At 37.9% G+C, this 17,256-nt stretch overlaps 1 protein-coding gene across 2 annotated transcripts in view; it reads left to right on the forward strand.

The window, feature by feature from the left end:
* Positions 1–17,256, forward strand: part of LOC127421885 (neuronal PAS domain-containing protein 1-like) — a 71,271-nt gene that overhangs the window by 51,259 nt on the left and 2,756 nt on the right. For both annotated transcript variants that reach the window (XM_051665084.1, XM_051665085.1), the window contains exons 6-11: positions 9,466–9,640; positions 10,565–10,677; positions 10,879–11,075; positions 11,440–11,546; positions 12,521–12,668; positions 15,199–15,311. In XM_051665084.1, the coding sequence (XP_051521044.1) occupies positions 9,466–9,640; positions 10,565–10,677; positions 10,879–11,075; positions 11,440–11,546; positions 12,521–12,668; positions 15,199–15,311 (853 nt within the window). The remainder of the gene's footprint in view (positions 1–9,465; positions 9,641–10,564; positions 10,678–10,878; positions 11,076–11,439; positions 11,547–12,520; positions 12,669–15,198; positions 15,312–17,256) is intronic.

The raw sequence follows: 17,256 nt of genomic DNA on the forward strand, positions 1-17,256 counted from the left end.
TGAACGGCTTCAGTAAATGCTATATCCCCTCTTGTGGTCTCCCAGTGCTATAACGCCAGACTGTTAAACAGAGGCTAACTGAGTGAATTGGAAAGCATGCAAATAAGGCTTCTAATTTGTAGGGCTTTACTGGTTGTTTAGATCAGTGTTACTATCAGAAATAATTAATAATTATTTATTTAGTTATTAATTAATATTTAAATGAATTAATTGAATCTAACTCATTAAAACCTCATATGGGGCTCCAGTAAATGTAGTGTGCTACGTTTAGGAGCAAGTTTGGTTATTAGCAATAATTAATAATTATCAAAGACAATTATTAATTATTAAAATCAATAGAACATTGATGAGAATCAATGTTAGCTTTTTTAATCCTTTAAATCAACAATTATCAAAGATAATTGTTAATTGTTAACATCGATGAAACATTAATTAAAATTAACCCTAGCTTATTGATCATTCAGATTCAACAATCATCAAAGATAATTATCAATTATCAAAAATCAACAGAATATTAATAAGGATTAACATTGATGGGGCACCACCCTGGAATCAGGGACTAATAACCAGATAGTATAACAGTCACAATATTAGATTGTTTTCTTAGGAAAATCGACATCCGAAGAATATCGATTTTCGGGAAAAAATACAATGAATGAAGGCTTGAATCCGAGCACTGACATCCTGTCAGCATGACACAGGTGTATGCAAAACAAACCAAAACACCTCTCTTTGTAATATAAACAAAGTTTATTTATGCAGTAATATCAATTAATAATTAATACAATGCAGTCAATAAACTTCCGACTTACAACTACAAACTAAACAGTGATATGATTAGATATGGAAACTAAAATAATCCTATAACACATAGGGTGTGTGTGTGACAGTGTGTGTGTATGTGTGTGTGTGTGTGTGTGTGTAAGGAGGGACGCGCACAAAATGCGCGTCTCGTGGAGAGTATGTCACGCGAGACTTCCGGCCAGGGAATATGACCACGAATGGGGCGGAGAGAAACCAGTCAATGGCGTCTACCAGTTACCGCGTGTATCCGCTTGTACAATAGCTTAGGGACAAAGCTGGGCTTTAGCATTAAGCTATCTAGGAGCCAAAAATGTGTGCCAGAATGTTTGTGAGGGGTCGCATGCGTGTGTGTGTGTGTGTGTGTGGTTAGTACGAGTGAGAGAGAAGTGATGGCCCTAAAGCCGATTTCGTGATCTTGGGAGAGAAAGCAGCTGTTAGTTCATCGCTCAGAGACACGGTGGACGGCTCGTAAACAGTCCCACGTTCTTTGACTCTTTAATGGATGAATTCAGTTTACCTGTCTCACCCGCGATGGCGAAATTGCACAACAGTCCAATTTGGTTGGACCACAATACAGCAAAACAAATTCATGATAATTAATACCCTGAGTATTAATAATGAGCGGACATGGCAGTCTGTAAACTGTACAAGCAAAAAAAACCTTGAAACACAAGAATAACACACTATAATATTCTATCTCTGCCCAGACGTAAACCTCTTACTTGAATCGCATGAGGACACAGGTAGAATGTGTTTTCCTCCGTCCTTTAACTCTGACCTGGTTCCTTGAGGCTCGGGTGATGACGGGAGGCCGTTTCCTCACTCTGACGGTGGGCGGTACGGCTGTTGATTCTCGGCGGGCTGGCGGAGAACTCAGAAATGTCGACTTGATTGAAGATGGAAGAGAAATCTTTAATCTCTTCACTTCTGCAGGCAAACGGATGAAGATGAGGATTGCTCAGCGGTCTCCTTCGGATCCTTTGGAGTGTTCGGTTGAACACAGAGTAATCTCAACTCATCCAGCGAGATGGAGATTGTATGGCCACAGTTTCAAGTCGGACGTTACTTCCTTGTGCCACGAGGTTGCACATGAGAGCAGCAATGAGCTGCGTCTACACACGGCGAGCAAAGTTGCTGGAAGCAAATCCCGGAAGCATTTCAGAGGTATTTCAACTCCTGATGATATCATGTTTGAGGGACGTTCTGTTGTGTGCCTCATCCAATAGGAGTTGAGAGTTCGATCCTTTAGTGAGCAAGGCTTCATGGGATTTGTAGTCTGTTTTGGACTCCCTTTGTTTGATTTTGGCACGGTTTTTATCAGTATAATTTACGACTTGGAATGTGGGGGTTTGAGTTAGGTTTTCACGACTGTGTTAGGCCTGCCTTTGTCTTCTATCTGAATACATGAGGTCCAACAAATTCAAATGTCTGCTAATTTTAATCTATCGATGCCTCAAAAATATATTGATAAAATAACGTGCCAATCAATAATCTATATATTATACATTTTATCAAATATATAAGTAGTTTGAGTGTAGGGAGATCGACTGGATTGCGTCATTCACAGTGCAACATGGGAGTTGCTGGAGAGCTCTTTTGCTGCGGTTTGCTTGCTGTGATTTTCTGATTGGTAGATTTCCCCCTCAGGATGATGGATAGTGTAGTTCTTCACCAGGAATTCTGCTATTAATCATGATAACTTCATTTGAAAAAATGAAGTTGAAATAAAGCAGACTGATGGCTTCAACAGAAGCATATACAATACCATCGTTATATATACCATCATATATACCAATATACCATTGATTAACAACCTCGGAGCTCACTTCAGTCTTTTACTATGGACTTCAGAGGAGGAACTGATGTCAACTCCAACTGTAAGACATCGGATACTTCATATGCCACTGCCTTATCCATGGACTTATGATGGACCCCACCGAACCCCACTGAAATGACCTGCCGGTTGAACTATGATGCACCTCATTGATCTCTGCCTGCATCACCTTTGTCTATTGATGGACTACACTCTTGAAATGGAATACATAGACTATCATTTAACTGCCAACAAAAGCATTCATCAGCCAACTAACAAAAGACAAAGCATCTATGTGAACTTCTGCAGTTAATCCAGGATGGACTTCAAAGACATTAGTCATTAATCTTAAAGTTAATAAAAAATCTTTTTTTTAACACTGGCCCTTAACACTTACTTAGTTTACAAATTTAAACCATGACTTGCACTGCACACAAATAACTAATATTGGCATTATATTAATGTTGTTTAGGCAGAGAGGAACTGGACCCTACAGTGAGCCTGGTTTCTCCCAAGGTTATTTTTCTCCATTAACCAACATCTTATGGAGTTTTATGTTCCTTGCCATAGTTGCCTTCAGCTTGCTCTCAGGGGTTCTAAATATAATTAATATTTAATTATTTAATTTTTATACACAATTTACAATCATATTTAATCAAACTACACAATGATGACTCTAAGAATTTATAGATATTACAGTTTCATTTTCTGTTAATGCATGATTTTCTGTAAAGCTGCTTTGAAACTATGTGTGTTGTGAAAAGCACTTTACAAATAAAAATGACTTGACTCATGGTTGGTCTGTCTTTAAATGTTTAAACATTATTGTTAATAATCAATTCCCCTATGGAAAAAAAATGTATAGGATTTTTACTGCCAGAACTACTACTACTACGGTTACACTCAATTAGTTTTCAATATCACTTTAGTACATCCTTAAGCCTGCTTGTGGTTAACACAACAGGTGAGGAGACACTTAAATGTAGCCAAAATATTGATGAAATCTAAATTATTGAAGGATCTCAACACAAGTGAGAGACTGACGACAATGTCATATATGTATTCTATTCTATAATATAGATTTACATATCAGCCTCCCTGGAACATTCCCTCATGGACCACAACTTTATTTAGACCAACTTTATTTAGACCAAAATTATATAAAATATTACATTAGTTTTTTTTTATTTAGTTTTTTAATAGGACTTGAAATAAATCATTACTTCTAATTTGAGAGGCCACAAAATAAAACACAATAGCTCTGTTCCGAAACCTGGTTAGCTGCCTTGCTGTCTACGGCCCATATAGGCTGTAACCTTCCAAGGTAGCATTCTAACTGAGGCCATGTACACACTAATACATTTTCAGTTGGACACACATTGATTTTGCTATGTTTATGCCTCTCATTCACACTGGAATGGCATTTCCCTCCACTGAAACGGAGACTTTCGAAAATGCTTTCAATCACAGCATACTTTGGAAAACAATAATGATAGGAAACTGAAAACTGAGTTTTCAACACAAAATTTATTAGTGTGGATGTGGCCTCAAAAGGAACCTCATTGATTTGGAATAACGTAACTGCCTACCTTTTCGGAAAAGCCTCTGTTTTGGGAGTTCGTCTATAATGCCTTAAAATGCTGACTAAGTAGGCATCTTGCTAGGTTTTGGAACAGAACTAATATCTACATGCAGACATGGACTAGAGGGATGTAAAATGAGAAAATGCATACACTATCAGACAGTTTGGATATACCTGCACATCCCTTATTATTACTATTTTCCACATTTAGAATAATTGTTCAGAGTAGATTACTATCACACTACAGCTGAGGAATAGAGTTAAACTAACAGCTTCAGCATTACTGTTCATTGCTGTAGCAGACACAGGTAATCACATGCCCATCACACTCTCTCTTTCTCTCTCTCACTCCCTCACTCTCTCTCATACACACACATATCCTTGTTTCTCCAATAACTTGTTAGAAACAGCCCAATCTGTCATTACTATTTCTAAAGTGTTGTTTTTCAATTAGTAATGGAGGCTTGGATGCATCTTTCAAACTAGCAACGGCCGATCCTGAATCTGTGGTGTAAGAAAGTAGTTCCACACACAAGTTTTTTGTTTTTTGGGACAGTCAATAGTTTTTCCCTACTTAGTTATTTACTTGTTGAACTGTTGTATCAAAGCAGTATCACACTCGCAATCTTGCTGTATTGTCCATCAACCAGCATTGCTGTGATTACCTGCAGCTGAATCACAGTGGTGCTGATAGATGGACGTACAGCACTCTTAATGCACAATTTTTTTTTAACACACAAACAGTTTTTTGTTTTACCCGTTTGTAATCACTTGACTGTGTTTACATTAATACTGTCTGATGGGCATTTTGACCATGAAGCACACTTGACCATTCGTGCGCACAGCCGTGTGACCGCATTTACCGTGAGGCGCTTCTGATCGCTTCTCAAATCCTCCGGTCGAGCACCGGCTCTTACATAACAATCAGCAGCATTTTGGTGTTAAAGGAGTAACAGGACAGGCACAAAAAAAATGTGTGAGCATTTTAAAGCAGCCGTGTGTCAGTCAAACAGTTTGCGGGTACTGCACTGAATCGGTTCTCGGTACTACTGGTACAGCAGAAAAACTGATATCGGTAGAACTTTTTTTATTTTAGTATTGACTTGGTATCAAAGTACCAGTAATTTTGACCCCTACTCTGGACATTCTCTCAACCAACTTCCTGAGGTGCCACCTAGGATGCTTTTTAAACAGTATTGAAGGAGTTCCCATATATGCTGGACATTTGATGGCATTGTTTTTAATTCATTATTTAAATTAAAATTTAAGTTTTCTAAAGTTAATGGAAATGTGTACGTGCAATTTAAATGTACTTTATCTACAAAATTAATTTCAAGCCTTTAGATCAAAAAGGTTTTTAATATTCTCTCAACAAACTTAATGAGGTGATACCTAAAATGCTGTTTAAACAGTACTGCAGGAGTTCCCATATATTCTTGGCAGTTGTCCCACTTTCTGGTCTCACCTTCACAAAGAAAATTCTTCCATTAAAAAAAAAAATAAATAAAATATACAATTTGGAAGAAATTCTTACATTGGGACTATATTTAACCACAAGAATTTAACCATAAGCCTTTAGATTGAAATGTTTTTTACAGTCATGGGACACATACATTTAGTCAAGTGTCCAAACTTTTGACTGGTACTACCTCCATGGTCCTTCACTCCAGCCTCTGTCTGGGCCTCTTTGAGGTCAACACAAAAGGAAATAAATGAACTGTTAAGCAAGCAGCCCAACTTGTTACCATGTGTCAGAGGTCATGACACCCCAGCTTATGCCACTGTAGATGGACCCATCCACTCTGGTTAATCTTTTTGACCTATTGAAAGACAGTAGGGTTCCTTAGGCAGATTACGTGGGGTCAGGAACCTTGAGATTGAGATGATATGCTTGCTTCCAGGCTGCTTGCCCTACAGAACCCAAAGCTCCTGGCTGAGATGAAGGTCTAGGTGCTTAGCCTCTCATCTCCTCCCATGGCCAAAGCCACACCGTCAGGGAAATGTGGAGGGGTGCATGGGGTGGGAAATTGATCCTAGGCTGCTTAGTATGCAGGCCCATCACCTTTCCTCCTCCCCATCTATTCCTCTGCCTCCTCCTCGTCCTCTTCTCGTGCTCTTCTCCCATCAGTCAGAATCAGACTGAGAGAGTGTTGTGGACAACTGCCTGGACGCCTCATACATATTAAAGCCTAGCTATTATTTATATCATGCCTTTCTCTTGCTCTCTCACAAATTCTCTGTCTCTCTTGCTCTTCTTGACCCTCTTCTTAACACTTACCAACATGCGTTTCTTACCATCTCCTTTCAAAGTCATCTTCTTTTCAGAATCATGTACATGTTGTACCAGTGGTTTAAGTGGAATAATGGATTCCGGACCATTGAATTATTGAACATTTATGCATGTAACCACATTACCACCTCGGACGTGCATTCTTTTTCAATAGTTACAGTAAATTGTCTGTAATACATTTTTTATTTAAAATGTAAAATGTAATTTAAAATGTATAATTTCTATATTTATGTAGCAAAATACTTATTTCACAACTTAAAAGAATATATGTGCAGGGACGTCTTGGAACCCTTACGATTGTTGAATCACTGAACCGTTTTTTATTTAAAATGTAAAATGTAATTTAAAATGTAAAATTTCTATATTTATGTAGCAAAATACTTATTTCACAACTTAAAAGAATATATGTGCAGGGACGTCTTGGAACCCGTACGATTGTTGAATCACTGAACCGTTTCCTAGAACTAGTTCAAAGAAACGAACTGAACAATCTGGTTCACTAAAATAATGCTATTGACTTCCCAAATGCTATTCTTTTCCCCCTCTCTCATGCATTCTTTTTTGCGATTTCAGTACATATACAGTATGTATTCTTACAAACCAAGGAAACTGTCAGATCCTTCTTAATGAGATTTCCCAAAATCTCCCTGTTGCACCTTTGGTTCTTCAGACCCAGCGCTACTTCCAACAAGCTAAACAACCCTCTCTGAGGCATTGTGGACCAGATTAAGTTTGCCAAGCCAGACCACCTGTCTGTTGGATTTACCTCCACCTTTACCTCTCAATTAGTCTACACAGGCTTAAAACCCCAGACTCTTTACAATTCATCCCTCAATTGATCCCCAATTACACAGCTCGGCTCTTTACTCTGGCACTCCATCCCTCTTCTCTCTGCTCTTCCCTCTGTTTGCACCCAACCTGCCTCGCGCACATACTTTAGTGTCCTTGACGGCCAGCGGAAAATCCTTTAAAATCCCTCCGTAAATGGATCTAATCCCATAATAAATGACTGTGTCCCACAGACAAGGGTGTGAGGGAGAATCCAGCCTTTTATCAAGATGGAATGAAATCTGACCCACACAGATTAGTTCTTTATAGTTCCAGGGGTCACAAGAATGCAAATTGTACCTTTTTTCACTCTTACTTTAACCCTAGAATGCATATGTACATTAACTTCACCCCCTTAAAATGAATATGTCTTGTCAAAAAAGAGGTAGTGATGCAAACTCTCTTATAATTAAAAAAAAAAAAAAACAGTAAACTAAATATAAAAAAGTCAGTTCACATGATCGAAAACACCTTAATTGAGAAATACCTGAAAAGACCACTTCATGTAAAAAATATGTCTTAAAAAGATGCTGGATCATTTTTGACCCACATTTGTGTTCTAGGGTTAGACTAGTTAAGTGAAGTATTAAAGAAATAGTTCACACCAAGATGAAAATTCTTATTCGCTCACCCTCATGTTTTTTTAAACCATGTTTTCTTTCTTCCATGTAGCAAGAGACATTTCCAATGTCCATGTTGCTGTTTTTCATACAACCCAAAAGGATGGGGATTGGAACTGTCAAGCTCCTCAAAAAACACCATAAAAGTGTCATAAGAGTTGTCCATAAAAACATTGCTATATTCCAAGTCATTATATGCTGAAAATCTTTCCCTCCGCAGTAGCCCACAAATCTCTCATCACTCTTGCAATTGTAAACATTCAAACTCGTCGCATCCTGATTGGTCATGAGACATGCAAAAACTAATTACGTTTAACGTCATTTCAGTCATGACAACTTCTGGAAAGATTTAGCAAGTTAATGTGGGTATGACATATTGATAGGATATTGATCTTGGCGGACTAGATCTGCTACGCTGCTGCTGCAGAGCAAGTACGGAGACTTGTTACTGCTAGAACACACACAGACATACTAAGTTAAGCATGTGGACATGCTGCTGCTGCACAATTAGAAAAACACAAGACATGCTGCTGTGCAATTAGACATAAATACAATCCCCCAACAAAGCAGGGAAGCCGCACAAATGCATAACACAAACCCCTAAACAAGCAGATCTACTGCCAAGACTTGTGTACTACTGCTGCTCTGAAGAGCCATATGCACAGAGTGTATGCTAGCTAGGTGTGCCTTGGCCTGATGGCCAAAAGACATAACACTAATGAAGTAAAGGGGGGGCTGTCCTTTTCTGCATATCGCAGCACCGTTTTGCGGCCCTCTTCAGCCAGTCGTGGCCCGTTCGGCATAACACACCAGCTCATTTCAGCTTATCGCTGCCCGTTTCGCGGCTGGCTGACCTTTTTGCTTTGCTTTGCTAATTTGGTTGTGTTGTCTACCACTGAGCCACTGTAACCTCCACTTTAGCTGTATTAAAAAGAAGCTTGGAGAATTATTTTGTGTTCCACACAAGAAAAAGACTCGTACATGTTTGGAACAACATGAGAGTGAGTACATGATTACAAAATGTTCCTTTTTGAGTGAACTATTCCTTTAAGAGCATTAATGATTTTCATTGATCTTGTAGTTTCTTTCTGTTGGTGTAATGTTCTTTGCCTTGTGTGGTAGGCCATGGTAGTGTATGTTTTATGAAGCTCACCTGTTCTGAATTTCTTTGACATTTTGTATATTATGTGCAGCAGATATAATATTCAGTGTAGGTCATGGTAAGCTGTAATTAATGTTTTATGTGTAGCTTTGCTTTTATCTCACTCTGATGTTTGCTTCTACCAGTGTAATGTTTTAGAAATGTGTGTGAGTATGAGTGTGTGTACACTTGTGCATTACAAATCTAGGAATAGCTATGGGTGATTTTGTTTTTCAAGGTCTCTCATTGGTTGTTAGCCAGTATGTAATGATCCTATGTCATGTTTCTTACATGTACTGCAGTTCAGCATCCCATGTTACTGATGTTTTATATTGATCTTTGTGTTTATTTATGGTTTTGTGTGTGTGTGTGTGTGTGTATGTTCAGGTTGAGTTAACTGGCAGCAGCGTGTTTGATTACATTCACCCTGCGGATCATGTCGAGATGGCAGAGCGTCTTGGCATTAAGCCACACCTCCGGGCGGAGGCAGGCTGTCAAACGTCCCATGAGAGTGCTTCAAGCTCTGCATCCACATCTTCATTGGCAGGGACTCCAGAACCAGGTAACGTACCATTGAAGTTCAGCAACAACATGTTAAATCAACATGTTATCCTGGGCACAACATGTTAAAGGGGTTATATTATGAGAAATATATTTTTTCTTTACAAATTAATTAGCTAAAAGAGTTTGATGTGCAATTAAATATATTGTAATTTTCAGAACCAGAGGTTGTGCTGCAAATAAATACTATCTGTAACATATACAGTACTGTGCAAAAGTTTTAGGCACTTGTGAAAAACTTTCAAAGTGAGGATTTCTTTTAAAAATAATGACATAAATAGTTTAATCAATTAATCAATTAACATCATACAAAGTCCAGTAAACATAAAAAAAGCTAAATCAATATTTGGTGTGACCACCTTTGCCTTTAAAACAGCACCAATTCTCCTAGGTCACCTGGACACAGTTTTTCTTGGTTGTTGGCAGATAGGGTGTTCCAAGCTTCTTGGAGAATTCACCACAGTTCTTTTATTTATTTAGGCTGTCATAATCACTTCTGTCTCTTTGTGTAATCCCAGACTGACCCAATGTTCAGTGGGGGGCTCTGTGAGGGCCATGCCATCTGTTGCAGGGCTCCCTGTTCTTCTATTCTATTCTGTTCTATTCTATTTGCAAAAGGAATGTTTGGGAGTATAAAATGTATATTTCCTATTGACACACTAAAGTAGCAGATATAAATAACCATCTTAAGACAAATGTTTTTGTGAAACATCTTACATGCCTAAGTACTGTATATTAGACCCCTTTAATAATTATAACATTTGTATCTTTCCTGCATATTCATATACACACGTATTGGTTGCTCTGAGGTATCCAGCAGTTATTTTTTATTGGAATATTGAATCTGTGGACACGTAGTATTATTATTAAACAAGTATTATTAAAATGGTGTATGCCTTCGTCCTGTGTGTGTCTCCACCTTTAGCCCCATCCAGTCCTTGTTCTCCTGTCAGTGAGTTGGCAGAACGTGGCTTTTTCATCCGGATGAAATCCACCCTTACCAAGCGTGGCCTCCACGTAAAATCTTCTGGTTATAAAGTAAGATACTGATATGCAACATACTCGCTCATGAGTGAGACTCTGGCACCAACTCAAGGATTTCGTTGTGTAGTCTTATTGTTGCAGTGGTGGATTGTTCTTTAATAATTAGCTTTTAGCCATTTTCATGAGTGTATTATTGACTGATTAATTTGTGTCATTTCTTTCATAAACTGAATTGCTCATTTAATTCCTTATCAGGTGATTCATGTGACAGGTCGCATTCGCTGTCGTCCTGCCCTGGTGCCTGGCTCCTTCCGTCCTTTGCATCGGCCAATGGGTTTAGTCGCTCTGGCTCACACGCTTCCGCCTTCCATGGTTAATGAGGTCCGCATGGAAAGTCACATGTTTGTGTTCCGAGTCAACATGGACTTACAAGTCACCTACTGTGAGAACAGGTAACTTCTCAGCATGCATTGCAAAAAAAAAAACATTTTATTACGTTATTTCATTTTATTATTTTTCAAAACAACATACATGTACTTGTGAAGATCTAAAGTCTTGTTTTCAAAGAAAACCAACCAAACTGTGTACGGTTTATTTAAAAAGCAAGAAAAAAAACTATTTGCCAATGGCAAAAAACAAAACAAACAAACAAAAAAAACTTAATTTGCAAGTAAAACAGTTATTTTTCTTACTCCATTGTCAAATAGCTTTTCCTTGTCTCAACTACTGAAAAAAGCAAACTGGCCAAATATGATGGCAACTTTACACGCAGTGTTGTAAAGACTGTCACTCTAATAGGAAAATGTGCTTTTGTAGGATTTCAGAGTATATGGACCTCAGTCCAGCAGAGGTGGTTGGACACACCTGCTATCACTTCATCTATGTGGAAGACCTGGACACCATCAGGCAGAGCCATGAAGACTGTAAGCCTTTCAGGATCTCAATTGTGGTCTCTCTCTCTGCCTCCATTCCTTACATAATTATATAAGTAATCCTGGGTTTAATCCTGGGTAGTGGACGACTGATATCGGTTTTTCAGTGTTCGATGTCGGTACCGTTATCTAGCAGGATGGCCGATATAAATGCACATAAACTTATTACAATTTAACAACAGAAAATTAGATGTACAAAAATTCTAAAGTGAAACAAACAATTATTTTATGCAATATTATCGCAAAATGGCCAAATATTGTCCGATTAATCGGCCTAGCCGATATATCGGTCTATCACTACAGTTAAACTGTATACTTGACTGTTGAACCAATCCTAATTTCATGTCTTTCGTATCACTCTGCAGTCACTTTCTTCTCGCATAATACTATAATTTAAACTCAAATCAATATTTCATGTACATTTGTTTATTTATTTGGTAAGTTTCAGTGTTATAAGTTGGATAATGTACAATCAGCTGATCATTAACACAAAATAAAACCCATTCAGGATGATTAAAAACCACTGTTAGGGTTTATTTTACAATAATGACAGATTGACTGTATATAGTCCTAACCTATATTATAGGACCAGAAGGAAATGTGAATATACAGTATATCAAGCGCTTTTGTGAGGGCGGCTGTATAATAGATGGTTAATAGATATGGATAGGGGAAAAACGTAGAGTCTAAATTTTAGGTCATGTTTATACTGTAGAACAGGTGTCTGTCTGTTTAGCCAGTGTTATAGGAAAGCTGAAGACCTTAAAAACTGCTATTTGCATTTTGACAACAGTGCCCCCTAGCCATATAAATAAATTGTGTATCTCACCTCTGCACCCAGGTTTTAGACATTTAGCTGATTTTTAGCTTTCTTAAAGTGGCTTTTGCATTTTCAAACCTAAAATTTTAATATTTACTAACTTTACTAACTCTATATGTGTTTCTTTGTTAATTTGTTCTCCTAGTGCTGCGGAAAGGGCAGGTTGTGACGGGGTATTATCGCTGGTTGCAGAAGAGAGGAGGGTATCTATGGATTCAATCTTGCGCTACTGTGTCCATTAACAACAAAGCACCCCATGAGCGCAATGTCATCTGGGTTAACTATGTGCTCAGGTGAGCTTCATACTGGCCTTTGTGTGGTTTTGTATAAAATTGTTGCGTTAAAGTCCCCATGAAATAGCTTGATGAGCATTGTTTTCTGCCTTGTTGACATCAAGGTTATAATAGTTTAAAAAAATATATTTAGTTTTGAACTTTTTGCTCCAATTTAGTTTAGTTTTTGTTTTGTTTGTTAGTTCTGTTAGTTTTAGTTTAGTTTTATTTTTTAAATATTTTATAGTTTCGTTTTAGTTTTTCATTACATTTAGTTTTTAATTTAGTTTTAGTTTTTATATCAATTGATACATACAGAATGGGGAAAACAGGCATTTGTGCAGTGTGGGTTGTATAGCTGGACACCCAAATGTACAGTTTGTAAATAATACTTATAATGTTAAAAATCTTCATTTTTAATAAGAGAGAGGAAAGCCCATATAATTTCATTACTGATATTACAGTAGAAGAAAAAACATAATTTTGATTTAACTTTACCTCAAAGTCCTCTTTAGTGCATTTGACATGAGAAAGTAAGTCTGGTCACAATTGAAAACTGAACATCAAACAAAACTCTATACCAATTCCAAATTAAATGTGAAACAAATCACTGATTGACGGTGTAAAACAGAATGAGTGAAATGACTGTGTGTGTGTGTGGGGGGGGGAGTCAGAATAAATTACTGGATATTATATTGTTTCTGTTCTCTTTGTTTTAACATCATGCATTGGCAACACAACGAACAGTCATTCCAATAAAGGTTCAAATGTGTCATAATTGAAATCCCAGACACGGCTTGCGCATTTTCTATAGGGTGACCAGATTATGAAAGTCTCAAACTGGGACACCTGGGGGGTTTGCGATACATGCATGCATATATATATATATATATATATATATATATATATATATATATATATATATATATATACAGTACATACATATACATTGTATTAAAATATGTAGCTAAATTCAATATAACATCTTTTAGTATATGAAATGTTATTTTATTTTATTATATATTGTTTCATATGATTTGAACCGCATTTGAGATATTTGTAAAATGTACAGATTCCATGTAGCATATTCTGTCTATATGATATCATATTACATGTGTAATAATGATATGATATTCTACCTGCTTTGCTTTTCTCTATGATGTACTGTAGTGATTCACTCCCGCTCTGCCTTTGCTAATGTAATGAGGGCAATAGGCCATCTTCTAGTGCTATCGCCGCTTAGTGGCATCTTCATGTTAATGTCATTGCGGGTTTAAAGTTTTAAAAACCTATTATTTTTATTTTAGTTTTGTTTTTTCAGAGCCATGAAAATGTATTTTAGTTTTGTTTCAGTTTTTCTAATTATGTTTATTTTTATTTTTATTTCAGTTTATGAAAATGTTTTTTTACATTTAGTTTTCCTTTTAGTTAAAGTTTACAATAATAACCTTGGTTGACATACAGTATATCTTATTGGAACAGGAAGTTTGGGTGTGACAAAGCTTGCACACACGGACTAAAAACCACAAAACTCTAATTTTGATTTTATGGGATCTGTAATGTGCACAAATTCTCCTCAAAGGCCCTCATAAACACTCTTCCTCTCTATCTATCTACGAAAATCTTTTTTCACACAAGCGTGCACATTAAAAGAAGTCAGACAAAAACAGGCCAAAAAATGGCTACATTTCAGTGATAATTGGACTGGTGATATATAATTACACTAAATGGATGTCAAAGTTTTCTGGCTGAATTGTGTTTTAGTTAATTAGCTTTGTAATTACGATAGCTAATTAACTTCTATAGCACCCTGCTGGGCCATGTTCATTGTTGTGTGTGTGTGTGTGTGTAAGAGGTATGTGTGTACCTCTCACCTCTCAGTCATTGCCTGTGAGAAATAAATTCTGTAGTTCTTCCAAAACCATCCAACTACCGTCTAAAGCCAAGGTCACCCTGGGCTTTGAGCTTGCAAAATTACTTTGGACACCGCAACGGACAGGATATGATGTCATGCTTCTGGTTTTTATTAATTAATCACAAATAACAAATAATATTATATTCAAACATTGGGGGGTTGCAGTGCGAAGCATTTACTTGTTTCCATTAATCATGGTATAAATATTGGTAGGGTTACCGCCCCCTGCCCCCCATCCCCCCTGGAATCTACACCCCTTCCTCCACCATCTACATGCGATGCTGCTTTAGAAATTGGCCAAAATTAGGTATCTAAGAAGGCAGGATCATTTTGCTGCCTAACTTTTGGAACAGCTTTTGTTGCAGAGGAGCACTTATGCCTTAAAATGTTATCTAGATTCGCAGCTCACTAGATTTTGGAACAGGGACTATATGGAGTAGAAATACAGGCCAATTTGAAGTTGAACCTCCTTTTGTGTATTCAGCTATAATAAATCATTGGAAAACATTATGTGAAATGGTGTAAAGTTATGGTTAAGTTTCTGTGTAACACTGAAGCAAGGTTTAGCGTTAAGATTGTCAAATGTGTAAAGCTCCCCAAGGAGAGCTGCTCACTCTCTTTTATCTGTATTTTCAGTCGACCAGAGCTGGCAGACATGCCTCTGGACTTATTACAACTCCCAGAAAGCCTGAGGGCAGAGCGGCATCAAGCATGCTCCTCCCCACGCAACACTTCCCCACATGCACAAGGTATGTTCTAATGCTGCATTTCATTCAAACTTAGATGGGTGGAATTTCTAACTTTCGTCTTTGAAAAGTGCAAATAGCTTACCACTTTAAGTCAGACATCAAACTTTGTTGGAAATTCTACACCCAGATTTTGCCCCGATGCAGGTGTATAACGTCGTACAAACTTGGCGAACCCAGGGAGAACATGCACAATTAATGATACATTTTTAGTATATAAAATTAATCAATGAGTCAAAGTTCCTACATAAATTGATAGTAAGGGTGCTTTTACACCAGTACTTTTGGTGCACAGCCAGGTTCGTGCCAGTGTAGTTGGTGTGAACACTGTTTGCTGAACTTGCGTGCACACCCAAGTCTGGTTGAACAGGTGGTCTGGGGTACGGTTTGTGTGGTTTGCTGCTGCTATAAACACAATCCGCACTATTTTGCAGAAGTGAATCGTTATTGATGATGTATAATTTGCATCTTTGCATGCTCCTGGTCGCAATTATTTTGGTAAGGATTTCTCATACCTGCTTGTCTCCAAATAAAGTCTGGTTCACACTGTACGATTTTCGCTGGGATTCTGTGGTCTGAGACAAATTTCGGGAAACCTAAAGGATTTCTGTCATCGTAGGGTGAAATCTTACAACATTTAGTGTGACATGCTCACCGATGGCTGATTAATTGCCCTTACGATGATCTTTAGCCTACGAAGAAGTTCTGACACTGTCAGAAATTTTGGGTCGAAGTCCTGCGGTGTGACCCGACTAATAAAGAACCAATAGAAACACATCGTCTGATAACGCATCAACTACAATCAACAACAATAGAAGGGAAGGAGCACTACTTGGAGCAAGAGAGAGAAATGTTCAGCAAGAAATGTTGGTACTAGCTTGTCTATGTGATATGCCAACACAAATAAGGTGTTGGCTAGCATTATCTTCACATTATGATCATACCATCAAAATTACCTTGAGCTTACGTTGTAGAATGGGCATTCCATGGCGTCTTCTTTTACCCAGCCATGACTTACTCCAAACACTCTGTCTTTTTCTTTTATTGTATTTTTGTTTTCCAGGCAAAATATAACTAAATTAGCGCTATAGCTTGTTTTTGATTGTGCAGCATCATTTTAATGATATAGAAGACAGTTGATGTCACAGTCTGTCTTGGCATATTTGCTGGGATATCATACAGTCTGACATACAGCAATCTTAAAGGACAGAAAAAAATCTTACAGTGTGAACTGGGCTTAAATTGCCTTCAGAGAGCAACTCACAATCTTAACATCTCTTGCAACATATCTACGGGCCCGCGGCAGACAACTGGTAACATTTTTCACATTTTTGCACATCATGTGTATCCGTAGCAGACAAACAAACATGCCGTTCTGTGCATGTAAAGTTTTGGTGGTAAATCCAAAGAGACAGACACCCACTGACCACTTTATTAGGTACACCTGTACACTTACTTATTCATGCAATTATATAATCAGCCAATCGTGTGGCAGCAGTCATGCAGATTACGGGTCAGAAGCTTCAGTTAATGTTCACATCAACCATCAGAATGGGGAAGAAATCTCAGTGATTTCGACCATGGAATGATAGTTTGTGCCAGACGGGCTGGTTTGAGTATTTCTGTAACTGCTGATCTCCTGGGATTCTGATGAACAGCAGTCTCTAGAATTTGCTCAGAATGGTTCAAAAACAAAAACATCTGGTGAGCGGCAGTTCTGCGGACGGAAACGCCCTGTTGATGAGAGAGGTCAGCGGAGAATGGCCAGGTTCAAACTGACAGAAAGGCTACAGTAACTCAGAAAACCACTCTGTACAATTGTAGTGAACAAAATAGCATCTCAGAATGCAGGACATGTCAAACCTTGAGGCGGATGGGCTACAACAGCAGAAGACCACATCGGGTTCCCCTTCTGTCAGCCAAGAACAGAAAGCTGAGTCTGCAGTGG

This window comes from Myxocyprinus asiaticus, chromosome 31 (assembly GCF_019703515.2).
Source record: "Myxocyprinus asiaticus isolate MX2 ecotype Aquarium Trade chromosome 31, UBuf_Myxa_2, whole genome shotgun sequence".
Classification (NCBI taxonomy): Eukaryota; Metazoa; Chordata; class Actinopteri; order Cypriniformes; family Catostomidae; genus Myxocyprinus; species Myxocyprinus asiaticus.